This window comes from Rhinoderma darwinii, chromosome 3 (assembly GCF_050947455.1).
Source record: "Rhinoderma darwinii isolate aRhiDar2 chromosome 3, aRhiDar2.hap1, whole genome shotgun sequence".
In the NCBI taxonomy this organism is placed as follows: domain Eukaryota; kingdom Metazoa; phylum Chordata; class Amphibia; order Anura; family Rhinodermatidae; genus Rhinoderma; species Rhinoderma darwinii.
In genome coordinates, this window is record NC_134689.1 from 36,301,134 (window position 1) to 36,317,775 (window position 16,642).

Here is a 16,642-nt window from a genome sequence, read left to right on the forward strand (position 1 = left end):
TGTAGTTTGTGTAGTTGCCACTTAATGGCTCTGTTGTAATGTGTTATATAAGGAACTGAATGCAGGATGTGCGTCAGTCTGGGGCTGAGCCACATGGAGTGCCGAGGGAAATGCTGCACTGAGAGAAAGAGGAGTAGGCCTGGATCCAGCCACTAAGAAGCTTGTCAGTAGGCTGAAGCAAAAGGGAAAGAAGAGCTTGGTGTCTAAAAGAGGGAGTGAGCAGGGGAACCACGTGGAGTACCTAGGAAGCTGCTGGAGTTGTGCAGTGGTAGATAGAGAGATTCGGTAACCAGAGATTGATTGTCTTACTGCAGGAGTACAGTAGAAGGCTGGAGGTTGCAGCTTCTGAAAGTGGATGCCAGAAGGTGGCACAGGCCTGTTTGGGACTAAGGAAAAGACTGCTGTGGTTTGCAGTGCAGTAGGTGGCTGGTGTACTATTAGACTAACATATAGTATAAAACGGAAAGAGGTTGGGCATAGAGGAGGGTGCTCTGGTGGGTCCAGGCAGGCCATCGCTGAAGCAGTGCTGGTGGCAGCTCTTTTGCTTTGCTGGAGTGATAGCTCAGGGAGACTCTGCTGGGAGCTGTGGAGATAGTCAGCCCATGAGTAAAGACCAGGAGGGAATGAGCGGTACTAGGCTCAAATTTGGGTAAAGTCTGTAGTAGGTGAGTTTAGAGTATTTCTAAACTCACCTAAGGAAGCCACAGTGAGTCTGGTTGGCCTGGAGACCTAAAACATGGCCTGGTAATTCTAGTCCTGCAAAAGGCTGGACTGCTAAATAGTCATTGAAGTTGGTAGTGGTAGGTGACCCTTGAGAGCAGGGCCCAAGTGGATAGGCAACCTGGATCGTTGAGTGACTGGAAGTGTGAGAGTGGAGATCTGGATGGGTTCTAAGGGCCTTCTAGTTGAAATGCCGGGCGTAAATCAGCAAAACGTTGGTAAACGGGGTCTTGTACTAAATTTGCCCCTCAAGGATGGGATGGAGCTACTGAGTGGCAAAGGTCTAGAATTATAGGGCTGGAATGTGTAGAGAAGTGCCTAGAGGGCTCGAACAGAAGAAGTGTGATGCCTGACCATAAGGTGGGAAGCTGAGGAAAAAGGTGGAGATCTGTGTGAAGTAACACAGCCTGGGAGTGGTCTTGGAAAGGCAGGCAGAGACCTGTGAAGAGTAATAGTGAAAAGAAGTTTATCTATTTGACTGTTTAGTAACTACTTTATGTGTTGTAACCATATACTTGTGTGCCACTATAATAACAGTTGAGTGTTCTGTAAAGATACAATACATTTTCAACATTCATTTTGTCTGCGATTGTGTTTCTTTTAAAGGGGAATCACTTGAGAAACCCAACTTTACAAGCCAGTTTAGGCTTCAACTGCAGCCTAGTAAGGGACAGCAACCTTGTTCAGGTATATTAAACCATGGCCTCCATAAGTCTGACCCTTCAAATTTTAACACAAAAAAAATAATGAAAAAAAAATAAAGATTATAAAAATAAAAAACACATAAATAAAAAAAGTAATAAAACATACTATAATATATTATCTAGAGTACAACACCAAGTACATAAAAAAATGATGCCACATGCAAAAGAATATTATTTTCAAAATATCCAGTCTTCCCTAGTACATAAGGCTTACTTTCTGCTCTATACTGCATTACTAAAACAGCAAATGAAATAAACTATATTGTACAAACTATTTATTCAAGACTATGTATAAAATGCTTCTGACTGTTCCACCTATTCACCTCCATTAAATCACTGCTGTCAATGGGTTAAAAGGATCATGTGGTACTGTCTTAACCCTTTCAGGACCAGACTAATTTTCATTTTTATGCTTTTGGTTTTTCCTCCCCCCTTCAAAAGGTCATAACTTTTTGATTTTTTATTTATGTGCGATGTACTGGGAAGCTGGAAAAAAATTCAGAATGGGGTGGAATTGGAAAAAAACAGCAGTTCCTCCATTTTCTTATGGGTTTCGTTTTGACATATATAATTTTAATTTTGTGTAATAGATTTATTATATATTTTTTTCTCATTCATACAAACTGAAATAAACTGTAATAATTCCTGTAAAATGTTAAAGAACATGACCACCTTATAAAAAAAACATCATAAGTTATCCTCTGCTGTTAAATTGATAAAAATCCATTATAGCCATTTGTTAGTGTTACCCATTTATTTACTGTAATTTTCCAAAAATGTTGACAGGAAGTGTCACCATTACATTTGCCAGAGCGGTGGACACCGACATTTCTTAGATTACAGAATGACAAGAAAAGCCAAAAAGAAATTTGGACACAGCAAAAAAACACCTTTTTACAACAAAAATACATATGGAGAAAACAAAGACTGCACATTTAGCGATATATACAAGCCCATACACAAATATATGCACACACCCTTGCTCAACTTTTGGGGGTGGTAAAGATCCCACAGTGCGATGCCCCTGGGCTCTCATAACAGAGACACATGACAAATTCTCTTTTCACTATTACTAGATAGAGTAGTCAGAGTATAGGTGTACTCCTGCCTGATCATTAACCTAGTAAAGGCAATGCACCCTACTGTATGATGCTGCTTTACCCTAAGGACTTAGATGCACAGCATGGCAAGAAGTCTTGCTTTATTATTGTTAGGTTTATTAGACAGCTTTAATGCAATGCATTGATCCAAAGTGACTTTAATCCATTGTGGTAAACTGAAGCCAACAACATATAAAACTTATATAATACTCAAAGATTTCAACAAGGCTAAATTCTACATGGAGAGAATACTAAAATATGCTAAAAATCTGAGCATTAATTTGACATCACCATTTTAAACTGAATCTTTATATATTTACCTCCACATTACACTGAATAAAATGTTTGTTCAAAAATTTTATTGTTAAAATAATTGTACTATGAAATCCCACCATTCAAAATGGTAGTGAAAAGTTGGTTACTAGAAGGATGGTCCACTAAAAGAAGAGGTAAAATATACATAGGCTAGAAGGGAATTCAGCGAAGGAAAAATCTGGTTTAAATCAGGGTGGTCTTTTCAAAGAGGAGGTCTAGTAAATACCTGTGTTTCTGCAGGTGAAGAATTCTTTAAACGTTCATTTCCAATCCCTGAGTCATCAGCATCTATTAGACTTTCCACAGGGACATTATGTTGAGGTTTAAGAAAAGCAAATTCCCTCTCACTTGGGTCCAGAGTTACACAAACATCATATGAATATGGCAGAGGTAATGTTCCATTGTTGAATTGTGAAATAAATCTGGGATCTACCTGTGGATATAGACTTGTACTCATGGATCCAAATGAAGAAGAGTTGGACTCTTTATATTTGGAGACAACTGCAATAATCACAGTCAGCATGAAGAGAAAGGAAATCAATGCCAAGGCTATTACCAAGTAGAATTGTAGGTTGGACTGAGATTCTTCTTTGTTAGACTGACTGCTCAGCTCAGGAAGGACCTGATGAAAATGATCAGCAATCACCATGTTTAGAGAGACTGAAGCTGAGCGAGAGGGAATCCCATTATCTTTTACTAGAATCACAATTCCATGTTTCATGATGTCTCTTTCTTGAAATACACGTAATGTCCTGATCTCTCCTGTGTGCTGGTCAATGGTGAAGAGTGATGGTTCTGAAGATTGTAGAAAGTAAGACAACCAGGCATTGTGTCCAGAGTCAGCGTCCACTGCCACCACTTTAGATACTAAAGAGCCTTGTTCAGAGATCCAAGGAACCATCTCAAATGTTGAGCTATCGACCTCTGGTGATGGATACAGAATGACAGGTGAATTATCATTCTGGTCTACTATACATATTCTCAATGTTGTACTGCTGTTCAGAGATGGAGCTCCATTGTCTCTGGCAATGATCTGGATATTAAATTCCTTATGCTTCTCATAATCAAATGACCGCTGAGCATAGATGACCCCAGTTACTGGATTCATGGAGATGTAGGAAGACAGGGGATCTTCTTCATTACTTCTAGTAGTTATAGAATAAGTAATCTTTGCATTGTCTTCACTGTCCATATCTCTTGCTTGAATACTGAATATTGAAGCTCCTGGTGAATTATTTTCTGGTATAAATGCAGTGTGAACCAATTTCTCAAACACTGGGGCATTGTCATTGACATCTGATACATCAAGCCGAATAACTTTTCTAGAAGTCATTTCAGGAGAACCTTTGTCTGAGGCTTGTATTGTGATGTTGTAGGATGGGATCTTTTCTCTATCTAGACTACTTTTTGTAACAATTTTATAAAAGTTTCCTGTTGATGATATTAACTCAAATGGTAAATCCCCTTCTATTATACATTGGACCTCACCATTTTCTGCTGAGTCCCGATCATGAACTTGAATCAGAGCCACCACAGTGCCAGAGGCAGAATCCTCAGAAATAAGATCTGATGATGAGGTTATAGATATCTCAGGAGCATTGTCATTTATGTCTAGGATTTCTATTAAAACCTTAGAATGTGCAGCTAGGCCTCCTCCATCCTTGGCTTGCACAGATATGTCATAATATTTATTCACTTCATAATCTAATTGTCCTTTTATTGTAATTTCTCCATTTCTGGGATTTATAGTGAAAGTCTGAAGAATATTATTTGCTGTGGTTCTAATTGAATATGTGATCTGTGCATTAACACCTTCATCTTCATCGCTTGCACTGACATGCAGAATTGTAGAATTCTCTGGTATATTTTCCCTAACACTTACTTTATATACATCCTGTGTAAATACTGGAGAATTATCATTGAAGTCAGTGATGATGATATTAATGATGGCAGTGCCTGTCTGTACAGGATTTCCACCATCAGAAGCTGTTAGAATGAGTTCATGCTTGTTTTGTGTCTCTCGGTCTAGAGGTTTCTCTAGTATAAGCTCTGGAAATACACTGCCATCACTGCTGACCTTCTCTCCAAGAGCAAAATACTGGTTTACACTGAGTCTGTAGCTTATCCGAGAATTATTACCTATGTCTATATCTTCTGCATTTTGTAGTGCAAATTTTGCTCTTGGGGATGTGGATTCACTCATTTCTAATGTCATTGTGTCAGGAATAAATGTAGGAGGATTGTCATTTATATCCTGAATTTCAATCTTAACATTGAAGACATTTAGTGGATTTTCCATCACAGCATCAAATGTAAGGACACAATCATCTGCAGCTTCACACAATGTCTCCCTGTCTATCCTATCAGCAATGTATAGGTTTCCATTATCCAGATTTATACTGAAATATTTCTCATAGACTCCAGACACAATACGTAATTTTCTTCTGGAGAGCTCCTTAACATTTAATTCAAGATCCTTTGCTAAATCTCCAACAATAGATCCTTTTCTTAATTCTTCATTTATGGAATAATGAATCTGACCAGAGACTGAATGACACAGCCAGGAAAATAAGAAGGGAAATATTACTTGCCATCTGAGTCCTTGCATTGATTGTCCTTCCTGCAGTTGTAATCCAGCCATCCTTCTTCTTACCAGGAATATAATGGTGAAATTCCTTGTTATATTAATAATCCAGTAGAGTTAACATAAGAAAATCTCCCTCTTCTTTATGAGTCCTGTCCCCAGCAAATCCTAGTGTGAAATGCTGTGTGCTTCTTCTTGCAGTTGAACACTGTCTGCATCATGGAGGTGATTCTGGATTTGCAGTTTATTTTCCTTATTGGTGAACAGCGGCGCTCTGAGGCGTATATGTGGAACTGCAGTATCAGTGACTTAAACTCATATAAACTTTATGTACTCATACAGATTAGCACAGTTTATCTTGACTATGATAAGATGCTGCACAGTGATATCACACAACAAAAGACATTGAAAAACCATTGAAAAAGTCAAGTTAAAGTTTCTTGTCACAGCGTACTTAATGCATTAAGAATCAAGATAAAGATGGCTACATCTGTATGTTGATGCTTGATAAAGATCCCACTGAGACGGATTGAAACATTGCTACTGGGGTGAATTGAAACACACCACTTTACCAACACCACTGGAGTTCTGCCTCTACTTTTTTTTGCTATTGTATGTTTATTTATAAATATATATAAATATATGTGTATATATATATATATATATATATATATATATATATATAAAATATATATACACACAATATATATATACACACACACACACACACACACACACACACACACACACACACATTTATTACGAAAAGGCTTTAAAGTAGAACACTTTGATCTTTTACAAATATTTTAACGGGCTTAGGTATTTATATGTAGGAGATTTGTATAAGTACTGTATGTAATATATTTATAGATAAAACATATACAGTGATAAAAGTTATTAACTATTAGTCGATGTTTGACCTTAGTTTAGTGGTGTGATGGTGCATTATATGTGGTTTATTGTGAGTCCTCAGCAGAGAGGGATAACTCTCTAATCAAGTACCACAGGTCATGTCTCCAGCCTATGGACAATTGGACGAGTCAGAGGTGAAGTCCACAAGACAAAGTGTTGTCATTGTCCAGACCCCACAGGGGGTCATCAGGAGGCACCACAGTTATATTCAGCTCAGGTGCAGACCAGCAATCAAGGGTGATCCAATTATCTTCCCCATTGTGTTCTCATCCTGGCTGTGGCAATCCACATAATAGCACAAAGGACCACAACTCACTTACAGACAGTGTATGACTACAAACTAAAGTCATTATAATGATGGTGACTAGAAACTGCCAAGATGTTCCTCCCCCTGAGGGGATATAAGGGCTTGTCCTGGGGAGGATGGAGATCTTCTGGATTTAGACCTTTAGGAGAGCTGAAGCTGAGGCCAGCACTCTGAAGATGTTCCTGGGATTACTTATTTTGTGGACTGTGTGTTGTTCCTGCATTGAACGTGACTTGTTCTGTCAACATTGGATGCAATAAACCCTGTTGGAGTTGCCCTGACGTCTCTGGCTCTGTTGATCGTGTATTAACGTAACGAACCCCATGACAACTGGTGTCAGAAGTGGGATCAACAGAGTGCAGGAGAGATGGACAGAGGTCTGCACACCAGGATGTCTATCGTGAGGAGAGCAATTGTATTTTACCAGGAGGCAATGGACTGCCTTGGACCAAAGTTTACAGAAGACATTGAATGTTGGGCTTGGGATAAGGCTCTAACTATGGCAAGGAAGGAACAAGTCCTTGTGCGAGCTCGGGAGTTGCACCAGGAGACCATGGATGCTCTGGGATGTTTGGCCTCCAAGGATGATAAGTTCTGGGACTGGGACTGGAATTGGTGTCTGGCAACAGCGGAGCGAGAGGTGCCGCAAACATGGTGTGAACGGCCAGCACAGTGTTATAAGGATTGTGCTGCTGCTCCAGGCTCGGATCGCTACAGATCTCCAGAGAAAGCTCCAGAGTGTCCTGAGGTGAGTGATGTGATGTCTGTGGGCAGCTTATACCATAAGACATGGGAGCACCAGGAAGAGGGAAAAGATTCTGGGCTTGATTCAGGACCGGAAGGAGTGCATACAGAGAATGTCAGTGTATCTGCAGAAACGGGTCCTGTGGATGATGAAGATGCAGGAGATGTGGCTAGCATTCGTGTGGATGATGAAGATACAGGAGATATAACTAGCACTGGTGTGGATGATGAGGACACAGGCGATATGGCTAGCACTAGACCTCCTGAAATCTTTGGCACTGAGATCACCAGTGCCAGTTCTGAAAGCCCAACTGAGGTTAAGTCACATGATACAGCCCCACTAGTGAGCAATGATGTTTGTGCTTCTCCTGGCGATGTGTTTCCTGCATTCCCTTCACCCCAGGATTTCCAAGAGGTTGAGGAACCCAACTGTATTGTTACCTTGAGGTCTGATTTGTCTGAGTCCAATGATTATGGGGATGTTACAGTCAGTATTGACTCTCCAGGCAAACAGTCTTCCAACATGGATGAGGATGACACTGGAGTGTCAGCGAGTTCTAAGGTGGAAGAAGGATCATTGGGGGAGCAGGTCTGCGAAGGACAACAAGACACTGGTCCCAACAGCAGTGGTGACCTTCATGATGGGGAGACTTCAGACCCTTTTCAAATATGCCCAAGGCCCTTGTTTTCTAAAAACGGTTGGACTTCTATCTCCCCATCTTCTGCCACCAACTTCTCTGGACTCACTACAATTCTGAACAGTGACTGTATTTTCTGGAATGATCTTTGCCTGGGTGATGGGTCAGATAGCCGGCCAGCATTACCCAATATATTGTGGTGGGATGCAGTGGGGAGGAAAGCGTCTGGATGGGCCATGTGGAGTCTGCAGAAACCTGTAAACTGGATAAAAGGTCCCAAGAAACCCCCTGACCCCAGAGACTCCATCTCACGGGCGGGACTGTCCTGGAGGCCACCGGATCAGATCTTCCAAAGTGAACAGATGACGTGGAACTTTTGTGGAAGTGTCTTGAACTTTGTGATTGTGTTTCCAGACATTGCTCTTAGCCCCGGATATACATGTGCACTGGACTTTCTTTACAGCCTGTGGACTGTTCTTATTGAACTGTAATAAGTGGCTTATGAGTGAGGTGGCCAGCGGCCTGTGTAGGCCACATGGCCAGCTCACTTATTATATGAGGGGAGAGGTTGTGATGGTGCATTATATGTGGTTTATTGTGAGTCCTCAGCAGAGAGGGATAACTCTCTAATCAAGTACCACAGGTCATGTCTCCAGCCTATGGACAATTGGACGAGTCAGAGGTGAAGTCCACAAGACAAAGTGTTGTCATTGTCCAGACCCCACAGGGGGTCATCAGGAGGCACCACAGTTATATTCAGCTCAGGTGCAGACCAGCAATCAAGGGTGATCCAATTATCTTCCCCATTGTGTTCTCATCCTGGCTGTGGCAATCCACATAATAGCACAAAGGACCACAACTCACTTACAGACAGTGTATGACTACAAACTAAAGTCATTATAATGATGGTGACTAGAAACTGCCAAGATGTTCCTCCCCCTGAGGGGATATAAGGGCTTGTCCTGGGGAGGATGGAGATCTTCTGGATTTAGACCTTTAGGAGAGCTGAAGCTGAGGCCAGCACTCTGAAGATGTTCCTGGGATTACTTATTTTGTGGACTGTGTGTTGTTCCTGCATTGAACGTGACTTGTTCTGTCAACATTGGATGCAATAAACCCTGTTGGAGTTGCCCTGACGTCTCTGGCTCTGTTGATCGTGTATTAACGTAACGAACCCCATGACAAGTGGTATTATTATAAAGTAAATGGTAGTGTTACTTTAAACTAGAATACTATAAAGTTGGTCAAGAAGGAGAAAGCAAAGCTTATGAAATGTAATATGCTGTACATATTCTTAAGGTAATAGTTTGATGTAGGAAATCTATGTAAGCTTAAATAACTTATAAATGCATTACAATATAGACAATAAAACATGTCTCATATAAATTGATTTGTTAATATAAATACTATACTAATAATAATTACATTAAATAATATGATAAATCACGTATAAAATATCCTTACATAATTCCCTCCTTTGTTGCTTTTAAGAAAAGAGCAGAATACCTGAGAATTATTCCTTACTTCGCCTGATAAACAAACTTTATTACATTAATGCTTAAGTTGGTCTATAACTCATTCCATGGTACTCCTGATCTAGGTCCCCTTCCCCTATTCCTAAAGGAATGTATTAGTGATGCCACCAGGGTGACTTAAGAAAGACCATGCATGGACAAAATTCTCTTCTTATGCTTTTATACAATGCCTTAAAAATTCTACATCTTTTGGATTGTGGTGTCTTTGAGACATCTTTAGTTTAGAAATTAGAAGTGTACTGCCAAATACCTAAATTCAGTAGACTTTTATCTGCAAAATAAATAACAATATTGCCAAATCATGCTACAAAATGTAAATGTCAGTAAAAAATAATGCTGAAGAAATAGAAAGGTAACACTGAAATGGTACATTAATACACTTTAACAAGTTGAATTCTTAATATACAATAACTGCCTGTTAGATTAATATAAAAAAAGTAACGTAAAGGAGTTGAAGTATGATTGTATAATAAGTATGATCTGCTGTTTTGGATCCACTAAGGATTGTTGTAAAAAATAAATAAATAGGAAGATACAACAACCTAGTCCAACATAACACAAGCAGGCAAAGTAAACATGTGAAAAGTATATAGAAACCAGGTCAATTTAACAAAAACCCCAACATTAGAAATGGCATCAAAAAGGTTATCTATGATTAAAAAAGAGAAAAAAAATCTTTCCATAGTCTATGTCTGGTATTGCAACTCACCCCGCATTCCCCATTCTAGAATTACAGCTCATCCCCATCCCCAATCTTCTCACCAATAAATATTTATATCTATGGAAGGCTGTATAATATGTCCTAAATCATTTAATTGTGGCAATTGTAACATCCCTTCATCCAAAATATGCTAATTCATAAATCTATTTTACGACATTAATGCACATAGATTTTTTTTGCTATGCAAAACATGTTAGGTTTTGTTCACATTTAGGTTGTGTCTCTGTTCATAATGGAAGCTAGAAAGATGCACCGTACAATGGATAAAACCAGTAGCTGCTGGACCTCATTGACTATCAAGGTGGTCTGGCGGGTTCACGCATGGTTTCTATAGTTTTGACAGGAACAACAATGCTGCCGCTGACAGAGGCTCCAAATAGGGCAGTGTGAATATTGCCTTGCAAAGATCTATTAACAGTAACAATATATATGAGTTTTAATAAAAATACACAGATACGTACATTATATATTTTTTTAGTCATAATTTTAGACTGTAAGAATTCTTGTAAAGTCATGAAACCCTTAACACTACATATCAAGGCAGAACAGTGTAAAAAAATATATACTATTAAAATAACTCTATGTTATATTCCCTGGTGGGTCTTAATGGATAAAACATGTCTAGGCGAATTATAGTCTAGGGAAAGGCTTCAATTCCAGCCTGTACCTCAGGACAATTCTCAGTTTAGCCTATGTTTACATCACGTTTGGCCTACGTTTGACATATATCCCGCAAAAAGCTCCCAATGTATACATTAAACATAGGCTGTGTAGGATGCCTAAAAAAATGCCTAAGAAATACATCAGTCACCCATAGCCTACAATGGTATCCATACATGAATATGTCATCCTCTCATGACCCTCTTATGACACTTCTGCTACATGGATACCAAAAGCTCATGATGTATCTATTTAAGGGATGCCTGTGACGAATGCCATACAGGGGCAACCAACACCCATAGACTACCATGTTAAAAAATGCATACGTTTAACGTATATGTTTTTTTATTGGACTTAGCTGAATGGAGTAACATAGTCTGGTACACTATATTATACCTTGTGGTTTTTTTTTTTCAGTATACTGACATATACCAGCCAGGCAAAAGCCAAAAGAACACTCTTTTGGCCTCCATCCGACAATGGACATGTTAAGCATATACATTGGAAGCTTTTCCGAATTACACGCTAAGCATAAACAGAAAACGTGATTCGAATGAGGCCTTATAAAGAAATCTAGAACCTGAGCTCCCCATAACATCTATGTCTGGTCTCATTTCTGCAAACTATTTTTATCTGAGCTACTGTCTAGTTTTATCTATTGCAGTATAAAATAAATGAAACCGTCAGTACATTATGACAGACCTATTAAAATAGGAACATCAGTATGATACCCTAGTAGAGTTATAGTAGTGGGTGGATCTGCACCGATAAAAGAGTCCCTCAAAGAGCCAAATTGGTGGTTTAAAAGAAAACACTTCCTGCTTTTGTGGAGCCATAAGGTGTATCACCAAAGCCAGTCACCAGATCAGAAAAAAATTACGTGATGTAGCTTATGACTACAGATTCTGAGCAGTTGTGGAGTGATATGATTCTTTTAGCTGCTAACTGGCTGGGAATTAACATGGGATACAACATGTGACTTCACAAAACTAAGTGCCCCCCCCAATCAACCTATTTGGCACTTTGGTTGTTTCGTTGTTTGTTGGGTGCAGTTACACTCAATAGCACAACTCTATTAGGACATCAAACTAATATTCAACACTAAAAGGATCTGTCACAGTGGCAGGTCCTTTATACAGGTACACCACTTTCTTGTTGCTCAGTAAGGACTCAAAAAAATTCAGGATTCTTTAAAAGAATGCAATCCTTATATAGTTTCCAATTATACTATAATTTAGGACATGTTTTGCTACATATGTATTATATACAATATGGTTGGTAAAGGGTAAAAAGCATACTTTTAATGATTACTCTGATTACCTTATGAGAATAATAAATGATATAACACATAAAAAGACTATATACTATATAAAACATACCTGTGTTACAATAGTTTCTCCAGGTGGACAATTCTTGAAATTTTCGTTTCCAATACCTGAATCATCAGCATCTATTAGACTTTCCACAGGAACATTATGTTCGGGCTTAAGAAAAGCAAATTCCTGCTTACTTGGGTCCAGAGTTACACAAACATCATATGAATATGGCAGAGGTAATGTCCCATTGTTGAATTGTGAAATAAATCTGGGGTCTACCTGTGGATATAGACTTGTACTCATGGATCCAAATGAAGAAGAAGATTTGGACTCTTTATATTTGGAGACAACTGCAATAATCACAGTCAGCATGAAGAGAAAGGAAATCAATGCCAAAGCTATTACCAAGTAGAACTGTAGGTTGGACTGAGATTCTTCTTTGTTAGACTGACTGCTCAGCTCAGGAAGAACCTGATGAAAATGATCAGCAATCACCATGTTTAGGGAGACTGAAGCTGAGCGAGAGGGAATCCCATTGTCTTTTACTAGAATCACAATTCCATGTTTCATGATGTCTCTTTCTTGAAATACACGTGATGTCCTGATCTCTCCTGTGTGCTGGTCAATGGTGAAGAGTGATGGTTCTGAAGATTGTAGAAAGTAAGACAACCAGGCATTGTGTCCAGAGTCAGCGTCCACTGCCACCACTTTAGATACTAAAGAGCCTTGTTCAGAGGTCCAAGGAACCATCTCAAATGTTGGGCTATTGACCTCTGGTGATGGGTACAGAATAACAGGTGAATTATCATTCTGGTCTGCTATACATATTCTCAATGTTGTACTGCTGTTCAGAGATGGAGCTCCATTGTCTCTGGCAATGATCTGGATATTAAATTCCCTATGCTTCTCATAATCAAATGACCGCTGAGCATAGATGACCCCAGTTACTGGATTCATGGAGATGTAGGAAGACAGGGGATCTTCTTCATTACTTCTAGTAGTTATAGAATATATTATCTTAGCATTGTCTTCGCTGTCCATATCTCTTGCTTGAATACTGAATATTGAAGCTCCTGGTGAATTATTTTCTGGTATAAATGCAGTGTAAACCAATTTCTCAAACACTGGGGCATTGTCATTGACATCTGATACATCAAGCCGAATAACTTTTCTAGAAGTCATTTCAGGAGAACCTTTGTCTGAGGCTTGTATTGTGATGTTGTAGGATGGGATCTTTTCTCTATCTAGACTACTTTTTGTAACAATTTTATAAAAATTACTTGATGATGATATTAACTCAAATGGCAAATCTCCTTCTATTATACATTGGACCTCACCATTTTCTCCTGAGTCACGATCATGAACTTTGATAAATGCCACTACACTCCCAGAGGCAGAATCCTCAGCAATCTTAGTCAACAGTGAGGATATGGAAATCTCAGGAGCGTTATCATTTTTATCTATTATTTCTATTAAAACCTTGGTTATGGCAGGTAGACCGCCGCCGTCTTCTGCTTGGACTGATATCTCATATAATTTTGTTACTTCATAATCTAAATACGCTTTTGTTTTAATTTCTCCACTTTTAGGATCAATAGAAAAGCCATCAAGAATATGACTCGATGTGGTGCTAAAAGAGTAAGTGATCTGTGCATGGACACCTTCATCTTCATCACTTGCACTGACTTTCAGGATTGTAGAATTCACCGGTATATTTTCCCTAACACTTACTTTATATACATCCTGTGTAAATACTGGAGAATTATCATTGATATCAGTGATGATGATATTAATGATGGCAGTGCCTGTCTGTACAGGATTTCCACCATCAGAAGCTGTTAGAATGAGTTCATGCTTGTTTTGTGTCTCTCGGTCTAGAAGTTTCTCTAGTATAAGCTCTGGAAATACACTGCCATCACTGCTGACCTTCTCTCCAAGAGCAAAATACTGGTTTACACTGAGTCTGTACCTTATCAGAGAATTATTACCTATGTCTATATCTTCTGCATTTTGTAAGCGAAACCTTCTTCCTGGGGAGGTTAATTCACTCATTTCTATTCTAATCTTGTCATGAACAAATGTAGGATGATTGTCATTTATATCCTGAATATCAATCTTAACATTGAAGAAATTTAGTGGATTTTCCATCACAGCATCAAATGTAAGGACACAATCATCTGCAGCTCTGCACAATGTCTCCCTGTCTATCCTATCAGCAATGTATAGATTTCCATTATCCAGATTTATACTGAAATATTTCTCAGAGACTTCAGACACAATGTGTAATTTTCTTCTGGAGAGCTCCTTAACATTTAATTTAAGATCCTTTGCTAAATTTCCAAAAATAGATCCTTTTCTTAATTCTTCATTTATGGAATAATGAATCTGACCAGAGACTGAATGACACAGCCAGGAAAATAAGAAGGGAAATATTACTTGCCATCTGAGTCTTTGCATTGATTGTCCTTCCTGCAGTTGTAATCCAGCCATCCTTCTTCTTACCAGATATATAATGGTGAAATTCCTTGTTATATTTATAATCCAGATAAAACCAGAAATAATCTCTCTTCTTTATGAGTCCTGTCCCCAGCAAATCCTATTGTGAAATGCTGTGTATTTCTTCTTGCAGTTGAACACTGTCTGCATCATGGAGGTGATTCTGGATTTGCAGAATATTTTCCTTATTGGTGAACAGCGGCGCTCTGAGGCGTATATGTGGAATTGCAGTATCAGTGACTTAGGTTTATTGCTAACAGATATCACTACTAAAAAAAATGTCATGAAATTGTAACTTTTATATAAAAATTGCTATAAAATGTAATTTTTGTCAAATTTATGTGATGTTTGTAATTGTTTATAATATGGTACTTTTGTAAGGCTTAAATAATAGTCAAATTAAAGTAATTAATTGAAACAAATATAATGCAGCAGCTATACAGAATGGTCTATTATGAAGTTTATTTGAAGTTTAACATATCTGGGTTACCCAGCCTAATTACACAACAAAAGAGGAATTATATTTTATACAGCATCATCTTAAAATAATTTAAATATTTGCTCAGAACTGCATGTTTAGTAAAGTACTGGAGAACATGGAGTGATCATGGTTCAAAGCAATGCTATTACATATGAATATTTGCCCCGAACTACAACATAATGTATTGCTATTACAGAGTCATATTTCCTCCTAGATGTGGTATATGCCAATGAGTAAAATGTTCAGTCTGACTCATAACCCCTAACACAAGCATGTATATTTCACTTTTAATCTTAAATTATAGAATCTAATACCATGTATAAAGGGAAGAAATAAGCTATTATAGGTTCCATAATGAACATTTATGTGGCTTCCAATTCCGACATGCTTCATTCTAAATACTACATGCTTAGCTAAATATAATAAAGATAGTTACGTTATAAATGCAATAAATACATATTATATGTCACTGTTATTTGTAATTAGATGATTGCTATATGTACAGTATATTAAATACAAATAATACTTTATAATAAGAATGAATCTAAAGAGTGTCAATGCTTGTTGGCATAAGAGTAACAAAACTAGTAAAGAACCTAAATCCCTCTACCTTGATTCGTGTTATGCCTGTTACGACTTATCAAGAGGCAGGTTAAAAAGCAATATATGATATAAGCTTCCATATTCTTACAGATTCTCTTCAATCTGTTAAAGATATCAAAATGATTAGGAATATTAGTTATTAGTGGGCATAACTGATCTTTTCAAGACTAGTGTAAGGCTTCCTATAAATTATTTCCCTCTCTCTGGAGGATCTGGAACTTCTGTGCACTAAATAGACAGCTCCTTTATTTCAATGGGAACGGTGTAATGCTTCATTACTCCTGTGGTGGTGCTATAGGGGAATTTGACACTTCCTGACAGGTTTCCCTACAGATTATATTTAATTGCAATGGTCCCAGCAGCTGGACACTCTTTTGTCAGAATATTTTAAAGGGATTCTTCTAGCAAAAATGGTTGTCCAAAGCGGACAACCCCTGTAAAAAGCTTTAATTTACTTTTTCTTTTAGGGTATGTTCACACGGCATATGTATAAGGCTGATTTAAAGGGAAAACAGCCTCTGAATCTAGGTGTTTTATGGAGCAGATTTTGGTGTTTGCAAGGGTATTTTGAAGCGTATTTTGAGGCATATTTTAAGGCCAGTTCTAAAAACATCTTCAAAAAGTGGCATGAGACTTCATTTTAAGAGGCATATTTTTAAGAGGCGTTTTATTTAAAAATTTAGCAGCGTAAACATATGCCTCATATAAACAGCATATTGTATTTCTCATTGAAATCAATAGGAAACTGTTTGCAGGCGTATTTCAAGTGTATTTTCGAGCATAAGACGAGCTTTTTGCGCTCCAAA

General features: G+C 38.2%; 1 protein-coding gene across 23 annotated transcripts in view; it reads right to left on the minus strand.

Annotated features, from left to right (window-relative positions):
• Positions 1-16,642, minus strand: part of LOC142748889 (protocadherin gamma-C5-like) — a 352,928-nt gene that overhangs the window by 82,356 nt on the left and 253,930 nt on the right. Inside the window, exon 1 of one of the 23 annotated variants that reach the window (XM_075856237.1) lies at positions 12,320-14,871. The exons of 21 other annotated variants lie outside the window; for them this stretch is intronic. In XM_075856237.1, the coding sequence (XP_075712352.1) occupies positions 12,320-14,746 (2,427 nt within the window). In that variant the 5' untranslated portion in view covers positions 14,747-14,871. Of the gene's footprint in view, positions 1-3,065; positions 5,604-12,319; positions 14,872-16,642 lie in introns of those variants that run through there. One more of the 23 variants, XM_075856250.1, reaches the window with a different exon arrangement.